We start from the raw sequence: 19,809 nt of genomic DNA, 5'->3' as shown, positions 1-19,809 counted from the left end.
TTAGTAGAGACGGGGTTTCACCATGTTGACCAGGATGGTCTCGATCTCTTGACCTCATGATCCACCTGCCTCGGCCTCCCAAAGTGCTGGGATTACAGGCGTGAGCCACCGTGCCAGGCTTCATTCATGGTCTTGATAAAATTCTGCCTTGTATTATTCTTGCTCCTTTGCATATCTTACCTTACCTCTTCTACCGTACTAAGATTTTTAAGGAGGACTACATCTTATCTTTGCATTCCTCATTCATCTATTTGCTAAAAATTTAATGATCACTTATAAAGTGTCAGTTACTACTTTAGTCCAGAAAATCTAGAGATTAATAAGAAATGGATACAAAGTTGAGATGCTGAGTAAAACAAAAATAAGCAAGTATCTTTAAAGCAGGACTTCTCAGATTCTTTTATTATAATATAAATACTGTAGGATCCTAAAGACTTGAAGAAGACCTGACATTAGCTATTATAAACATATATTATTGTGAGTTTCACCAAAACCTTATGAACAAATATTTGGTGAATGTTTTATTGTTAGGCTTGAAATTTGATATTCTTGAATAATGATGGAATATATGGCTTTCATGGGCGAGACTTCTAAGATAAGAAAGACTCGGGTTATTTTAACCTGCTTATTAGGTTAAAGTACACGTTCTATTACTGACTCTAGTTAACTCTTGTTTCATAATTTTTATAGAGTAACACCTTAAATTGTAAATATTATATTTTAACAAGGACAAAAAAATTTTAAATCCGTTTATTTTTCCTTAAACTGCAGTAAAATGAGGGAATGAATGATAATGGCATTGTCACAATGCATTTCAAAGTCAAAATAAATGTAAAATAGACATTAATTTGGATCATTCAAAAAAGATTGGATTTCTTAAAATATTAGTTTAAAGAAATGTGAAATGTTACAGATAGTCTTTTTATCTTGAGTAATTTTTTCTTAAGCCAGTATACATATTATTGCAAACTCTATTATTCTTAAATGTTTTCCCTAAATAATGCAGAAGTACATTCAATTTCGGTTGTTTCCACAGATTTTGTGTTTAAGTACAGTTTGAATTGATAGGACTGATTATAGTTCCTCTATTGTTTTGCATTGACACTATTTCCTTCCCTTTAGTAAAGGCAATGAGCAAGGATCAATTGTAGTTATAAGTCACTTTGAGATTATCAGAACAAGGCTGCTATATTTTGTCTTGTAATTATAGGCCATCTGACATTTTGATATGGAAGTTAATATTACTCTACAAAGTGTGAGTAGAAATTAATATTAATGTCCAAACATAGGCATAACCTTACTGCTTTCAACATCCCTTTTCATTTATTTTGAGGCCAGTACTCTTTAATGTCAATAAATTGCCAACCTTACCTTTTCACTCCATCCCTGTTTTAAATGTTTATCCTTCTTCAGGCTGTCTACTTCACCTTTGACCCTTATTCTTAGTAGTTGCACTAGGGTCCTTTCTTTCTTTTTATGTGAGAAAACATGAATAGTAATCAGATAATATTTCATTGCAGTTACCTATTACTGATATTCAAGTGTCCACTGTGACAAGGTATGATTCTAATGAGATCACTTATTCCTTATAACTCTGTTGTTGTGGGTAGTGCTTATCCACATTTCATAGCTGAGAGCACTGACGTACAGAAGTTACGGTTTACTCAAGGTCACAAGACGAATTTACTGATAGAACTGAGATAAGAGATTTGAAGGAAATTTTAAGCTCTAATGGACTACTAAACCTTTGCCCCTAGACTTTTCTAAAGTTATACAACTACTTTCTTTCAATTATTGGTACTTTCGAAAAAGAAAAAAATGAGATAACTTGGATTAAGTATGTGATAAGGAAGCACAGAAAAATTTGGAATACACTTAATTCGCACCTTCAGGGTACTTTTTAGGAAAAGTTTCCAGGGAATAATAATAATATTAACAAACTATTTTCATATTTGTCAGGTGCTGTATTTTACTCTGTTACCAAGTAAAAGGACTGCTTACTTATTACAAAATAGTTTGTATTTAGAGCTCCCATAGCAATGTCATGCAGTCACAGTGATTTGGGTAGAGTGACTTTGCTTATGAGAAATAAACTGTATTTTATCAGGCTTATTTGAATGACATTTTGCTAACCTCTGTGTTGCAATAATACAATCATTAAGATCATACAATAACCTACAAATAACTGATTTGTATGAGCTTGCTCAATGGGCTTTGACTGAGTACTTTAGAAGACTATTCACTGAATCGAATCAGTGTTATTCTTGGAAGGACATAGATCTATTATTGTATCTTGTAAAGATTCTTTTTTCCCCTCTTTCTCAGCCTGCTAAAGAGGTTATGATTTAGTTTCAGGACAGTTGAGTAATTTGATACTAGGGGTAGGTAGGAAGTACTCAGTCTGACAAGATTAAAGGCTACTGAACTTAGTTTCTCTCTTCTTCCTCTTCTAAATTTTGAATTGCTTTATCCTTTACTTTTCCATTTGAAACTCATTGTGGTTAGTGCAGTAAAAGCAGAGGGCCTGGTGCTCATGCATGTAATCCCAGCACTTTGGAAGGCCGAGGTGGGAGGATTGCTTGAATCCGGGTGTTTGAGACCAGCCTGGGCAATATAGTAAGACCTCATCTCTTAAAAAAATATTAGCTGGACATGGTGGTATGCACCTGTAGTCCCAGCTGCTCAGGAGGCTGAGGTGGGAGGAACACTTGAGCCCACAGGCAGAGGTTGCAGTAAGCTGTGATTGTGCCAGTCACTTCAACCTGGGCGACAGAATGAGATTCTTCTCAAAAAAAAAAAAAAAAAAAAAAAAAAAAAAAAAAAAAAAAAAAAAAAAAAAAAAAAAAAAAAAAAAAAAAGTGGGCGAGCCAGGACAAAGAGGTCAAGAAGCCTGTTCCTTTCACCTGCTCAGAATATGGAAAGCGTAGTATGATTAAGGACATGAGATTTGCTATTCAGATTGAGCTATAGCTCTGCTACTTGGTAGAGATATTTATCATTGGCAAGTCACTTCTCAAAGGTTTTGTTTACTTACTCATCTGTAAAATTGTGTAAAGAATCTTATGTAGAGTTTTGTAATTATCGAAGTCATTGAATGCATGTATAGTGCCTAGCTCAGTGTCTTTCTTATAGTTATTGAATAAAAATATTAAATATTATTGTTACTGAAGATATTGGTAAAATATCCCATGTCAGATATGGTCCAACCTGGTTAACCTTTAGGAAGGTACTTGGGAATTTTTGGGACAGAGTCTGTAATGGATAAATGAGAATGGGTATTTAGAAAGGCCGTAGAACTTACTGTTTAGTGTCAAATACTGACATTACCATTTACTAACTGTGTGATACTAGGCAAGTTGTTCCATTTTTGTTTCTGTTTTTTTTCACCTTAAAATGGTAATGATAATGATACAGATTGAGTATTCCTAATCCAAAAATCTGAAATCTGAAATACTCCAAAGTTTGAAACTTTGAGTGCTGACATAATGCTGAAAGGAAATGCTCATTGAGCCACTTTTTGGATTTTGGATTTTCAGATTAGGGATGCTGAACTGATGATCAATGCAAATATTCTAAAATTTGAAAAAGCTCCAAATCCAAAATGCTTCTGGTTGCAAGCATTTTGAATAAGTCATACACAATCCAAGGTATCTATCTCATGGAGTTATAAAGGTTAACTACGTCAATGCTTGCAAAATACTGGCACACAGAAGAATTTATAACTTACGGGCTGTCATTGTCATTATTTTTGATCCATGGTAATATCAGTGCTCAAGGATTTGGGGATTTAAAATTTGAAAAATACCTCCCAGGGGACATTTGTTAATGTCTGGAAGCATTTTTGGTTGTCACAGCTGGGGAGCAGGGATGCTAACTGGTATCTAAAGGGTAAAGGCCAGAGATGCTGCCAAGCATCCTTCAATGAAGAAGACACTCCTCATAATAAAGAATTATCCAGGCCGGGTGCGGTGGCTCACGCCTGTAATCCCAACACTTTGGGAGGCCGAGGTGGGCGAATCACGAGGTCAAGAGATCGAGACCATCCTGGCCAACATGGTGAAACCCCGTCTCTACTAAAAATACAAAAAAATTAGCTGGGTGTGGTGGTGCGCACCTGTAGTCTCAGCTACTTGGGAGGCTGAGGCAGGGGAATTGCTTGAACCCGGGAGGCAGAGGTTGCAGTGAGCTGAGGTCGCACCACTGCACTCCAGTCTGGCACCTGGTGATGGAGTGAGACTCTCGTCTCAAAAAAAAAAAAAAGAAAGAATTATCCAACCCAAAATGTCAGTAGTGCTAAGATTGGGAATTCTTGTAGTACAGCTGTCTGTAGCTGTAGTTGCCAGCATCTGCAGTAACCTGTGACTGATGCTTTCCTTTCATTTACTCTGTAGTCTCTTACTGTACTTAATATATCATTTTTCTCTTAACTTTTATCCCATTACTCCTAATTACTGTATTTGCAGCTAGCCTGTTCTCAGGCATTCTTCTTGACTTCTTTGTAGTATAACATATTATCAACCCCTTTAAAGAATTAAAAGGTAAAATTTTTAAAATTATGTAATTTATGTTTCTTGTAGAAAAACTGATATACAAAGAAGGAAAATTTAAATGTTTCATAACCTTTCCCATCTAGAAATAAACACTATTAGAAACTTAGTATATTCCCTTTTATTATTACCCTCCCCTCAGCGTCCCAAAGAAAGAAAAGTTTATAAAATATACATTTTTATTTTTAAAAGCTAAATTCTAAAGACATTTAGTAAAAAGTGAGTTTCCTTTATTTCTTCAGTCCTGTCTCTAGAGATAAGCTTAAATTGGTGCAAGTCTTTTGGTATTTTTTTATACCTTGATACAGGCATTCACATGTCAGCTTTTTGTGTGTATAAGCAGTACCATGCTGTAAGTACTATTCTGTGAATTTTTTTCCCCTATCACTGAATATACTGTACATATATTCCTGTATAAGATCTTTATCATGATTTATACAGTCAGCTATTTAAGAAGGTGGATGTTCATAGTTTGAAACAGTGCTTAAGTTTCTTGGATTACTACGCACACATATAAATGCATCTGTAATGTACATTTCTGAAAGTGAAATCCTGGGTCAAAGGCATGTAGATTTGAATTTTGATAGATTACCAAATTATTCTTCAGAAAAGCTGTACCAGTTTACAATTTCACCAGGAACCATCCTGATAGTTGACCTATTTTCTTTTCCTTTTTTTTTTTTTTTTTTTTTTTTTTGAGATGGGTTCTTGCTCTGTCACCCAGGCTGGAGTACAGTGGCCCAATCTGGGCTCACTGTAACAAACACCTCCCAGATTCAAGTGATTCTCCTACCTCAGCCTCCTGAGTAGCTGGGATTACAGGCGTGTGCCACCACGCCCATCTAATTTTTGTATTTTTAGTAGAGACAGGGTTTCATCATGTTGGCCAGGCTGGTCTTGAACTCCTGAGCTCAAGTGATCCACCCATCTTGACCTCCCAAAGTACTGGGGTTATAGGCTTGAGCCACCGCAGCTGGCTGACCTATTTTCTTCAGGCTTATTTTAAGCATGAGGTTTTCTCTGAATACTTTAGTCAGATCTCTTAGTTTTTTATGTGTAATACTCATTTTGTTTGTATTTGTGTAATTTTCACAAAGGATGAGTTAAGATATCTAAGTAGGCAGATAGATTGTGTTATTTTTGGTTAATTTCTAATTTACTATATTCAGAGAATATGATCTGTAGGTTCCAGCCTTGATTGATTTTTCTGTGTAGCCTTACATAGGATCAGCTTATTTAAGTATTCCATAGGGTTCAAAAATACGTTTATTCTCTGGGTAGAAATTTCTGTATATGTATTTGATAATTAAGCATATTATTTAAATCATTTCTATTTTCTAAGCACTCGATTTTTCCATATCCAAAAGACCTGTTAGTCTTTAAATGTGGAATTTGCTAACTTCCCATTGTTTCTAAGTTTTTGCCTTTAAGTATTTTACTGAGCACTTAATGTGGACCAGGCACTGTGTTTAGGTTTCACATATATTATCTAATTTATTTCTCATAGTTCATACTCTCATGCTAATTTGACATGTAAGGAAACAGAAAATTCAAGTATCTTGTTCACTGTAATTATGGAATTATAAGAATGGAATTATACAGTATGTATTCTTTTTAGATTGGCTTCCATCGCTCACCAGTATACGTTGATCCATGTCTTTTCATGGCTCGGTAGCTAATTTCTTTTTGGTGTTGAGTGATACTCCATTTTCTGAATGTACCAGAGTACATCCATTCAGCTACTGAAGGATATTGTGGTTGCTTCCACGTCTTGGCAATTATAAATTAAAGCTGCTGCAAACACCTGTATGCAAGGCTTTGTGTGGATCTGTTGTTTTGTTTTGTTTTGTTTTGTTTTGAGATGGAGTCTCTCTCTGTCGCCCAGGCTGGAGTGCAGTGGCGCAGTCTTGGCTCACTACAACCTCTGCCTCACAGGTTCAAGCAATTCTTCTGCCTCAGCATCCCGAGCAGCTGGGATTACAGGCATGCATCACCATACCCTACTAATTTTTGTATTTTTAGTAGAGACGGGATTTCATCACGTTTGTCAGACTGGTGTCGATCTCCTGACCTCGTGGTCCCCCCGCCTCATCCTCGCAAAGTGCTGGGATTACAGGCGTGAGCCACTGCGACTGGCTAAGTTTTTAACTTAGCTGAGTAAATATAAATAGCAAGAAGAGCCATTGCTGGATTGTGTCCTCACTGCTCTTAAAGATTGAATCTGTTCAGCTTTTTACTTCTTAGAACGGAGTGGCAGCTTCCAAGCTCCTTATGTACAGAGCCAGAAAAAGCAGACCGAGTCCTCAACTACTTTTTGGTACTCATTTTTTCTGCCTCCTTAGCCTGAATGAAACTTAGCTCTTTGAGGACTATTTCTTCTACAGCCTGTAATTCTCTTTAGGGGGAGCTTTTGTTTCACCTCATGAGCCCCAAGGTGGTGGGAAATGGTCTTGGTTACTTCCCTTATTTCTCATGCAAGTTTTTGTTAAAGCTTTCTTTCTGTTCCTTTGGGGTCTTCCAGTTTAGAAGGGAATAGAAATCACTTTAGTTCAGATTAAATTGTTCTAAAAATTAAATGTCAAGTTCTCAATTATAGGAAAAAATAATTAAGGTCTCCTTGATTTGGCTTTTCTAATTGAATTTGATTGTAGGGGAAGAAGTGTTTTGATTTTTCTCCTTCCTTGATTCTAAGATAAGAGCTACTCTGAAACATATAATCAAATTTGATTTGAGGGAGGTAAATAGTACTGCCAATAACATTTTGATTATGAGACATTTTAGAAATATTAGGGGGCAAAATTGTATCTTAGAATTGAGGAAATTGAGCAGTTCTCAGTCTGTTATGAAAGGGTTACTTTGCCCAGAGCCAACTCAAAAAAAAAAAAAAAAAAAACTAACATAGAAATAACTCAAGCATAAATATGATAAGCGTAAATGTGGATTTGAGAACTAAAGAAACACCTGTTTCATAGGAACAGTGTTGAATTGGAATTAGAAATTATCTTTTTCTTAGCCAAATGATACCCTTTATTGTTTGCAGTGTTTACTTTTATAGAGACCACCCATTAGTGTAGTTATGGTTCACATTGTAATCGGTCTAAAAAAAAAAATAGGAAACCTAATTATTTCTCTTTAAATTGCAGTTTTCCCACATATTTGATAAATTTTTAAACTTTCATAACCGTGGATAAAGTTTCTTGAAATAACAGTACACCTTGATTTTAATACTACTTGGGAATTGAATTAGAAAACTTTGGTCCATAATTTCAGAGTAAGTAGTCCAGGAATTGATGGAAGTTAATTTATTTATATATCCCCTGGTGTGTTAAATATCTCATAGCTGAGTTCAGGGTATACAGGGCATTGCTTCACATAGTGTTAAGAATTTAAAAGATAAAAAATACAAACGGAAAGAATATAATCTTAAAGTGTTCTTTCTGTTCTTAAAATCTCTTTATTTATCTCTGCTCTAATCTTTATTATTTTCTTCTTTTTGCTAGCTTTGATGTAAGTGTTTACAACTCTAAATTTCCTTCTTAGCACTGCTTTTTCTGCATTCCATAAGGTTTGGTATGTTGGGTTTTCATTTTTATTTTGTCTCGGTATATTCTGATTTCCCTTATGATTTCTGTGATCCATTAGTTGCTTAAGAATGTGTTTGATTTCCAAATATTTGCCAGTTTTTCTAGTTTGCTTCTATTACTGATTTTTAGTTTTATTTTATGATGGGAAAAAATACTTTGCTTGATTTCAGTTCTTTAAAATTTATTAAGACTTGTTTCTTTTAGTCATTCCTGAAAATGTTCTACATGCCCTTGAGAAAAATGTATAGACTGCCGTTGTTGGATTTGGTGTTTTGTCTTTGTCTGTTAGCTTCAGTTGATTTACAGTTTTGTTCATATCCTCTATTTTCTTGTCTTCTGTTTAGTTGTTCTGTTCATTACTGAAACTGGAGTATTGAAGTCTCTTACAGAAATGCGTTTCTCCCTTTAATTCTACTAGTGTTTGCTTCACATTATTTAAAGTTCTGATGTTTGGGGGGGGGTGTGTGTGTGTGTGTGTGTGTAATTGTTACATCATCTTGTGACCCATTTATCAACATTTAAAATCCTTTAGTCTTTCATAATGGTTTTTGACCTGAGACTATTTTATCTGATACTAGCATGGCTTCTCTACTTTTCTGGTTACTATTTACATGAAATATCTTTTTTCAGCCTTTTACTTCAAACCTATGTCTTCTCTTAGATCTACAGTGTGTCTTTTGTAGATATGCAGTTGGGTCATGTCATTTTATCTGTCATGACTCTCTGTGCCTTTAATTGGGTGAGTTTAATCAATTTACATGTAAATATAAGAAAGAACTAACTTTTGCCATTTTATTTGTTTTCTGTATGTCTTTTAGCTGTTTTGTCCTAGATTTCTTCCATTACTGCCTTTGTTTGTGTTTACTTGATTTTTTTTTTGTATTGACACAATTTGATTCCCTTCTTTTTTTTTTTTTTTTTTTTTTTTTTTTTTTCTTTTTTTTTTTTTTTTTTTTTTGTATATTCTATAGAAATTTTCATTGGTTGTTATAGGGATAATATATAATATCCTTAAGTTATTACAGTCTAATTTTTATACCAATTTAAATACATTGAACAACTATATTTCCACTGCTCTGCCTCCCTTTTATGTTCTTGATGTTGTAAATTACATTATTATACATTATGTGTCTACTAATGCAGATTTGTGATTTTTTAAAATGCATTTGCCTTTTAAAACTCATAGAAAATAAAAGGTGAGGTTGCAAACCAAAATTATAATAATACTGGTTTTTATATTTGCCCTTGCATTTACCTTTACAGGATATTTATATTGCTTTCAGTTACTGTCTGGAGTCCTTTTATTCCAACCTGAAGGACTACTTTCTGTATTTCTTGTAATATGTGTGTAGTGATAATGAACCTCCCTCAGGTTTTATTTATTGGGGAATGTGTTTATTTCCACTTCATTTTTAATGGTCAGTTTTGGTAGATACAGAATTCTCATTTGACAGTTATTTTCTTGTAGCACTTTAAATGTATCATCACACTGCCTGCCCCAAGGCTTCTGCCAGAAAGTTGGCTTATAGTCTTATTTGAGGATTCTGTCTATGCAGTGAGTCACTTCTCTTTTGCCATTTTCAAAATTCTCTGTCTTGGCTTTTGACTGTTTGATTGTAATTGTCTTGGTATTGATGGTGAGTTTTTCTTATTTAGAGTTTGTTGAGATCCTTGGATTTGTAGATTCATCAGTTTCATCACCTTTGGGAAGTTTTTTCCTTCATGTAATCTCTGTGTTAATTTCTCTTCCTCTAAAACATCCATTGGGTATAGGTCCAATTCATTTCTTTCATAATCCCTTAAGCTTTGTTTACTTTTCTTCTTTCTTTTTTCTTTCTGCTCAGATTTGATAATTTCAGTTGTCTTTTCTTCGGGTTTGCTGATTTTTTTTCTTTTGCCTACTCAGTTCTACTATTGAACCTATATAGTGAAATTTTCAATTCAGTTATTGTATTTTTCAGCTCCACAATAACTTTGTATAATTTCTCCTTATTGATATTCTCATTTATAATTTCTCTTTATTGATATTCTCATTTTGCTTATTTTTCTGATTTCCATTCCTTTTGGTTCATTTTTTTCTTTAGCTCTTTGGACATAGTTAAGACAGCTGTTTTGAAGTCTGTCTAATTTAATATCTGTATTTCTTCAGGAATGGTTTCTGGAAATTTTTGTTCCTTTGAATGGGCCATGTTTTCTTATATCTTGTTGCATGCCTTGTGATGTGTTCTGAAAACTGAGTATTTGAAAGAGTCACCTCTCCCAGTTGGAGACTGGCAATGTCCTACTGGGGCATTTCTGTGCTGATATGTTGAGCATGCCTTTAACCTAGTGATCACCCCAAGATGAAAGCCTAAGGTCTTTTTTTTCTGAGCATTTGTATTGCCTAGGCCTGTGGGTAGCTTTTTCAATTCCTCCTGTATACGTGGCTGCTTTTGAGTGTCTTAATTTCCCACAGACTCTCACCTGGATACTCAGAGCTTCTCCTGGATACTCAGATGGTCTGTTAATATCCACACTCTGTAGTCTTAAGCCCCAAACATCTACATACTGTAGTCCCCTTGCAGCTTTCATAAACGGTGCCCATTGCTTCTTTGACCTGATGAGGACCCAGTTAGGCAAAACAGGAACCAGTCCTTCTGGCAGACCAGAGAGGTTAAAATGTTACAAATTAGGTCGGTACTCTTCTGCCCATTTGAAGGGAATGAATTGGGAATTGATTTGCTGCCTCCAGGAGACCCAGATAAACTGCAGAAGAGTTGGGACAAGATCACAGAAAAAATGTCACAAAAGTTTTGCATATTTTTTTTCTTACTTGGGTATTTCCTTTGTTGCTATAGACCTGTTTTTCACCGGTCCTGTAAGGTTAATCCAACTAGTTTCTGGTTGTTTTTGGTGTTTCTGTGAGGGAATGAGTTTTGTGGATGCCACTCAATAACACTTTTTAAACTATGAAAATAATAGAATCCTGTTGAAGGAAGTTTGTAGCACCCAGAAGTATAACAAGCGAAGAAAAAAATCTCACCCAGATTGTACTGTCCTCAGAGTAGCCACGATTTACATTTTGGTGTGTTACCTTGCAGACTGTTATTTTTCTTTCTCTGTCTTCTGTTTGTCCTGCGTTGTCTTGTTCCCCTACTCCTCACCACCAATAAAAATTGGGGGGGACTCAACATAAATTTGTTGAGTACAGTGTTAATTTTTAAATTAGCATACTTTTGGTTTTATTTCCTAAAACGTTGTATATACTATAATTTTCATTTATATTTCCAAAAGGAAATATAGATATTTCTGATAACATCCAAATGCTTGGGTTTTATTCTAGTCTTTCTTCCTTCAAAGTATAAGAGTTAAGAAAGAATCTGGTGTGGCCAGTCTGTAAGTTACTTTCCTGTGACTTAGAAATTTTTGGCGTTTTTACATCTAACAAAAAGTGGCATGCTGTCAGTCAAAGGGATAAGCCCAGACCGTGTGGAAAGGATCTTAGTTCTTTTGAGACTTAATATAAAAAAAATTCCTTCTAGACATATAAATATTGTGACATCAGTTACTTAGGCTAAACATGCCTATACTCTAAGTGAATTATTAACAGTAAATACTTTAACTCTATGCCATGTTAATTACCATAATATGATTTATAATTTATTTTAAATTTAGGTTATATATATACCTTGGAGCCATTTATATTTTGGTATACTTGTAACAGTTACTGTACACTGAACTATGTATATTAGACTACACATAGAGGGTCAAAAAAGAGTACGTGATCAGCGTAGAAATCATGCCCTAGCTTCCTTTATGTCTGCCTCCTACCTCGTGGATGCAGTATAAAAAGTAATTACCTAAGATTTTTTGGATTCTGGTTTGTGGAGAAAGCACCCTTATATTTAGGCTGATGGGTGGGTAAATTAGAAAGTATTTTTTGTGATTTGCAATTTTATATGGAGATGTTCATTGTGATTAATTTTTCTTTGTATCAGCAGATTTTTGCTTTTTATAGCTGCATGATTTCTTTTTTTGGTCATTGATTATTGCCTATTAATAATGAAAAACTTTATTTTACTGAAGCAGTGATATATAATCCAACTTGGATTTTTTAATAATGACTTTTTTCTTTGGGAATACATTACTGTTACATTACTTTTAATGAATACAAGTGGTATAATTAGAAGGCTGAAAAGGATCCTTGGAACACGAGTCTAATTTGATAGGTAAGAAACTGAGGACAAGATACTTATTCTTTGTAGTACATTTTCTAATGTCATTTGGTTGTCTCACCAAGAAGTACTTGCGTAAAACAAATTTGATTATAGCATCTGTTGAATATCTAAGGTTGGATAAAGTGGGTGAGTTTAACAGATATTCCCCCTTATTTCTTTTAGGTGAATCTGGATTGGGAAAGTCGACATTAATCAACTCATTGTTCCTCACAGATTTGTACTCTCCAGAGTATCCAGGTCCTTCTCATAGAATTAAAAAGACTGTACAGGTATGGATGTTAGTATTGTTAACTGATAAGTTGGAATAACATTAATAGTCACAAAGCACATGCACATTTTATTATGCTTCCTTGGAGGTGAGATGCAAATTTGCCCTTAGCCAGTGTGAGGTGGTAATATGACTTCAGAAAATTTTTTTAAAAAGAAGTTCAGTTAATCAGAAGAATTATCTTGACTAGAGCTTTACAAATTTGTCCTAAGAACTCTCCTAGAGATGACTCCGTGACATAGTAACCAATTCCCCTGAAGTTGTGCTGTCTAGTATGGTAGTCATTTGCCACATGTTTAAGTCAGTTAAAATTAATTAAATTAAAAATGCACTTTCTCATTTGCTCCAGATACAAGTAGTCAACATCCACAAGTGGCTACCATTTTGTGCAGCACATATATGAACATTTTCATCATTGCAGAAAATTGCATTGGACAATGTAGAGAAAACATGATTCACAGAAAAGCTATTGTTATTTAAATACAGTGTTCTATATTAGTCAGTGGGATAATACCATATCATAGTCGAATGGCAATAGCAATTCTGTAAGACTCCCAAAGGTATATGTGATCAAATTTACTGCTTGTCAATATTTGCTGTGCATTCCAGTCTTGAGAATCCTATTAAATTTAGTTGTAATAGTAGGTCTGAGATGGGCTGCATTTTTACATTTCTAATAAGATCCCAGATAATGCCAATGCTGCTGGCTGATAGATCACACTTTATAGAGCAAGGGGCTAGACTCTAGATACACACTTTTTATTAAATAGTATAGCAGCCTGTAGCCACGTGTGGCTGTTAAGCTTTGAAATGTGGGTGGTCTGAATTGTGATGTTCTGCACATATAAAATATACCACAGATTTCTGAGACTGAGCGTGTAAAAAAAAAATCTCAATAATGTTTTATATTGATTGTATACTGCAGTGATAATAGTCCGGATATATAAGGTTAAATGAAATTTATTAATTTAATCTTTTTCTTATTTTAAAAGTGGCTGCTAAGAATTTTAAATTACTTACATGATTGACATGGTATTTTTGTTTGGCAGCACTTCTCTGAACTGTTGATTAAAAATACTGTTGGTGAGCTCTGCTCATGCAATACATAGAACATGAGCAGAGAGGAGGCAAGTGAACAGTTTTGGCTGGAGTAGGAGTGAGGCAATGATGCTTTTAGCTGGATTTGAGGAAGTGTTAGTGATCATCCCAGTGCACAGGATGGAAGGACAATCTATATATTCGGGGCAGTAACTCATGTATCAAACTGGAAAATGCAGTTTAGTAAGTAGATCCCAAAGGAGTAATTTTATGAAGTAAATATCTTATTTCTCCATTTTAATGTTTCTATTTTAGGATTTTTCTTTTCTTTTGGTAACCTTTATAGGGCTTGAGATTTAAAATTACCTGTAAAATTATGCTCTAAAAACTTGATCCTACATGCTTATTTATTTTGTGATAAATATTGGAAATGTTAATCCTAAGCAAGAAAATGAACTTTGAACTTTCTTAATTTGGGTATCTATTAGGAATACCTTAATTTAGGTATTTATGAATTTAGATATGCATATATCTAGGTAAAACTAACCACTACCCAAATTAATATATGGTTCATTTTCAGCACCCTAGTTTCTTCCATGTGCTCAGTGTCATTCAGTATTATACCCCCGAGAGATAAACACTTACTGCTTTCTCCATAGAGTAAATTTGTCTGTTCTTGAATGTTATATACATATACTTTTTTATATGTTTTCTTTTGGTGAAGATTACATCTGTATTATTTACTCATGTTGGGTGTAGTTCTTTATCATCATCGCATAATACTCCATTGTGTGAATATATCAGTGTATTATTATTATTTATTTTAGATAAGCATTTGAGTTTTCAGTTTTTTACTAGTAGGAACATTCTTGTAATGTCTTGGTGGACTTAGGCACTTGTTGCTGTTGTGTGTGCATAAAGATACCAAGGCATTGAGTTTATTTTCTTTGATTTCTAGTGAGGTTGAACATGTGTTTTGTACTCATTGTTCAGATTTCATTAAGATGTTTTAATAATCTGAATATTTTCTATCATGTTCTTACTGATTTATAAGAGTTTTCAAAACCTAACTAATAATCTCCTACATTTTAGATATTGCAGATATTTTCTCCCTAGGTGAGCATCTCTGAAACATGTGACAGGCCCTCAATTTATTAGAATTCTTACATTGGCCAGCTTCAAAATAAATTGTCTAAACTCATTTTACCTTCCTTTAAAGTAATACTTCAAAAATGTCCTCTTTTGTTGTGGATATCTTCCTGGAAACTCTTGTTTTAAAAACAAAGGAGTAATGGAGGATGAGAATATCTCTAGCAAGATTTTTAAGACAGAGGCAGGTGTACCATTGTTAAATATCTTTTCTTTACTAAAAAGAAGACCTGTATCATTTGAAAACTAGATTGATCCTTGCTAGAATCCTGTAGAAGTCCCCTTTCCTTATGGAACCATAGAGATGTATTCCTTTATATACTGTAAACTACTTGAAGATCACCTAAACTCTTTTGCTCACTTAGGAAAGAACATGCCATATTATGGAAAGGATCAGAGTCATTCAAGAAGCCTAAATGTAGTTAGAAAATGATAATATAATCTTCCTAATAGTTGGGTGGCTCCTTACCAAGCCCAGTAGTCTAGCAGATGATCTGCCCTTGGAAGCTCATAAATTCTCAAAGTAGAGGGGAGTGGTCACCAGTATTGTATCTTAGCCCAGACATATTAGGCTGGTGAAAAACACATAATCCTGAGCTTCAAAAGACAAACATTTATAAAAATGGAAAGAAAAACCCTCTCCTGTTATGTAACTGAATAAGGAGCAAAATTTTAATAAAGACTATGATCTCATATTCTCATCCCTGAGCATTATCTCTTTATAAGAGACTTGTATCTTAAAGGAGCTATTCATTCACATTCACAGTCTTGGAAGGAATGAGAAGCTGTGTACTCTCTGAACAGAGAGCTGGTTTTTAGTCTCCTGTGTGTAAAATAGTGGTTCTGATTCAAGTGACGTTTTCAGTATTGATAATAGAAGGTCTTTAAGATTAACTCTTAACCTTCTATCTTAGACCTCTGGACCCTGAGTTATATGTGTGCATTTCCAGATGCGAGCTGATACTGGTCCTGGAACTTTTTGTATCAGTGCTTCTCAAACTTGAGCACGTGTAACAGTCACCTGGGAGTCTTGTTAAAAAAGATTGCTGAGTCCCTTCCTTCATGGTTTGCTGTATTATAGTACGTTTGAGGCAGGTCCCAAAGAATTTGTATTTCTCTTTAGTTTTCAGAATGTATTACCACCAGTCTGGGTACTAAATTTTGAGAACTACTGCTCTGTAGTGTTCTTTCCCAGCTGCAAACTGATTTTATCGTATGTCTGTCAGGATATTCTATGTCTGTTTTGCCTTAGTTCTTTCAGAATGTTTCAAATGGAATGAAATAGTACCATGTTACTTCTGTGTTTTACTTAGATATATATTTTTCTAATAGATTGATTAAAATGAAGTGAAAGAAAAAATTGAACATTTGAGCTCCACTTCATGTTTCAATTTCAAATGTAGATACTCATATTAACAAATTTTTTTGGAAAAACATGCTTACAATGTTTATGTTTGGTAACAAACTTTATTTTAATTTTGTTGCATTTGCTTCATTCATTCCTTCATTTATTTATTTATGAATGAGATGGAGTCTTGCTTTGCCTAGGCTGGAGTGCAGTGGCGCTATCTTGGCTTACTGCAACCTTCACCTCCCAGGTTCAGGTGATTCTCCTGACTCAGCCTCCTGAATACCTGGGATTACAGGTGCACCCTACCACGCCCAGCTAATTTTGTGTTTTTAGTAGAGATGGAGTCTCACCATGTTGGCCAGGTTAGTCTCAAACTCCTGACCTCCAGTGATCCACCCACCTCGGCCTCCCAAAGTGCTGAGATTACAGGCAGGAGCCACCATGCCCGGCCTGCAATGGAAAAGTTTTAAATCATACTCTATGTCAGTGAAAGGGTATCATCGGTTTTTTCTTCGGAATAAACTATCATTTTTTTTTCTGAGATTAAAGTCCATTTTAATTTTCTCCTAATGTATTCTGTTAAGATAATTCTTTTGTGCAACGGCAGTGTTAGATTTTTCTTAATTGGAAATTTGACGCTGTTCCCCTTTGAAACTTTCTCTTCTCTTGGTCTGTGAAGTTCTTTTTTTTTTTTTTTTTTTTTTTTTTTTTTTTTTTTTTTTTTTTTTTTTTTTTTTTTTTTTTTTTTTTTTTTTCCTTTTCGAGATGGAGTCTTGCTCTGTCTTCCAGGCTGGGGTGCAATGACGCTGTTTTGGCTCACTGCAACCTCCGCTTCCTGGGTTCAAACAATTCTCCTGAGCAGTTCTCCCTAGTAGCTGGGATTACAGGCACGTGCTACCACCATGCCTAGCTAATTTTTGTATTTTTGGTAGAGATGGGTTTGACCATGTTGGCCAGGCTGGTCTCGAAGTCCTGACCTCACATGATCTGCCCATCTTGGCCTCCTAAAGTGCTGGGATTACAGGTGTCAGCCACTGCACCCAGCTGGTCCATGAAGTTTTATGAATCACTATTGTAGGTGAAGTGGGTGCAAAAGTTTTGAAAGTGAAAAAAGGTGAAAGCAGTACATACATCTCTGGGATAACATATTGATAGACTCCTTGAAAAATTTTCACAGAGCCTGATCAGGAAACTCTCCTGTTGATAATTGGTCCAGTTTTGATAGTTTCTGAGCAATTCACATAACTTATTTAAATGCTTGTCTTATACTAAGTTTTGGGGCTACAAAACACAAAGTTCTCAAAGATCTCAATTGTGGGAAAAATATGGACAAACAATTATGATTTAGTAAGAAAGATGCTTCTGTAAGGTGCTGTAGAGGCAACCTTGGCAAGGTAAATTTTAATGAAGTGGTAGCAAGATGGCAGTGGGTTGAGAAGTGAGTGGTAAGCGAGTCAGTGTAGATGGGTGATGGCTATTAAGGAAGGGATGAGAAGGAATACCTAGGAGTGAGTATAGAGGACTCAGAGAGTGGTTTGATGATTTCCAAAAGAGACCTGAGAATGGTTATATCCTTTGGTGACTCATTCTCTAAGAAATGAGAGATTGAAGATAGAGGGGAAATAGTGTAAAAGGTTGTCAAGATGAGTCTAAAATGGAAATTAATCAGTTCCCCAGCATAGATTGAGAAATTAGTGTTAGGAAAAAGATATATTTCACACACGCTGTACCATGGAAGGTACAGTGCTTATTCAGACAAACTGGGAATGCTCTCATCTTTAAGTGGAAATGTGAGGTACTTCCCTGAGTATTGTGACAGACACGATAAAATAGAGGGCTTGGGGAGAGCCTACTGGGAAATGGGAGAGGCATGAGGCTAAGGAGCACATCAGAGGAATATTAGAGGTCATGAATTTTATGGCATAGAAACAGAAAGATGGGTTAATCCAGAATGGGATTTGAGTTGGAAAGGGAAAGAGAAAGGTTTTGGGAAGGAGGTTGCTAATAGAAAATAAGAGGGGCAAGGGATTTGAGGTTTCCGTGTAAGGAGACAGGGATATGAGGGGAGGAATGGTTCAGAGTAGAAGGCCGAATTAGAGTCTCTGGATCAACTTTCTTCTCAATAAAGTAGTTTTGGGTCTTGATGAGATTATTCTTTAAGCATAACTACCCTACTATTGGTCACTTCCTCTTTCATTTTCTTGTGGAACATGATGAAATATCTAAGATGATATTTGTCCTTGGAGCCAGTAAATAAGCAAAATAGATAGTTATTGTGTTTGAGTTAAGTGGAGTGTCTCAGGCCATTCAAATCTTTTCAGTTTTGGCTATAATGCTACCTCTTGAGAATGTGTAGTAGAGGTAAGGTCTTGACAGAAAATGTTAACCCTCTTTTCAAAATGTTATGTTCTTAATTAAATAACATTTATTTACCTTAATAAATGGCATGTAGACATTAAGTTAGAGAAGGTTAGTGTACATGAAACTGAATAATAAACATTGACTTTTTTTCAGTATACTGGAACTCTTGTATATTGTATACACTCAGTATTAGAAAATGAGTATCTTGGATTTCTGGAATCTCAGATGCCAAAAGAGGTCTTGATAGATTAATTATACATAGATGATACACAGACAATAGCTTTAGTTTTATTTATTTTTCAGGGAAAAACAGTTGAAAATGCCAGTGATTCATTCTTTTGGTATTAAATGTTACATCTAATCTTAGAGAACCCTGAGTGATGCTGTAAAATATATTGATGTGACCTGCTTAAGGAAAGTGCATGGGAAAGTGGCCATTTGGAGTAGATTTGTTAGGAAAAGTTTGAAATTCTTGGACTTGAACTAATTTGTTTTCCATGGATCCCATGAGGATACTTGCAAAACCAGATGATAGGATACAGTTGAATTCTGTGAATGGCACTAGTTTACAGTTATGTTTTCTGGATCTTTTCCATATGTCTCTGACTTCTTTGTATTTGACCATGTATGGATACACAGAATTTTGTAGGTCAGAGGAGAAAAGAAGCTTTATAAACATTCCTTAAAATGTATAAAATACAAATCTTCATTTGTCTTAGCAAATCAATAAGTAAGTTGTTGAACTGATTTTTTTTTTAAACAGGGAAATATCTTAAAATTTAAGCTGTTAGGTTAAAATGTGTAATTGGCATATATATATGTGTATATAGCATATAACTGAAGGCTTTGTTTGGTAATAAAGGAACCAGAAATAGTTTGAAGTAAAATTGGGAGATGATTCATGTAAATTAATTATATTATTATGTCACTCTCTAGTATACAGTATTATGTTATTTAAAAGAGTAAGTAGGTAAAGGAGTGGTATGATTACCTTGGATATTTCTGCTTCAGCCACAGTTACCATGCATAAATGATTTGTCTTTATAAAGGAGATGGAGGTGAATTCAAGATATTAAGATGTTAGATTTGACTGGGTTGTCCTTTGATTAGAAGATCACCAGATAAAGAAAATGTAAACTTCCTAAACCAGATTAGATGATATCATTAAAAAATTTTTTTGGCCCAGCACTTTGGGAGGCTGAAATGGGATGATCACTTGAACCCAGGAGTTTGAGGCTGCAGTAAGCTAGGATCTGCCATGCACTCCAGCCTGGGGAACAGAATGAGATCCTAA

The 19,809-nt window shown here is 34.9% G+C and overlaps 1 protein-coding gene across 7 annotated transcripts in view; it reads left to right on the top strand.

Moving 5' to 3' along the window:
* The window catches only part of SEPTIN7 (septin 7), a 103,019-nt gene that overhangs the window by 47,972 nt on the left and 35,238 nt on the right, over window positions 1-19,809 (top strand). For all 7 annotated transcript variants that reach the window (XM_017502208.2, XM_017502209.2, XM_017502215.2 and 4 more), the window contains one exon: window positions 12,511-12,617. In XM_017502208.2, coding sequence (XP_017357697.1) covers window positions 12,511-12,617 — 107 coding nt within the window. The remainder of the gene's footprint in view (window positions 1-12,510; window positions 12,618-19,809) is intronic.

The sequence above is a fragment of the Cebus imitator genome, unplaced genomic scaffold (assembly GCF_001604975.1).
Source record: "Cebus imitator isolate Cc_AM_T3 unplaced genomic scaffold, Cebus_imitator-1.0 Scaffold294, whole genome shotgun sequence".
Taxonomy (NCBI): domain Eukaryota; kingdom Metazoa; phylum Chordata; class Mammalia; order Primates; family Cebidae; genus Cebus; species Cebus imitator.
Note: the sequence above shows the minus strand (reverse complement) of the source record. Positions and strands in the feature narration are given on the sequence as shown.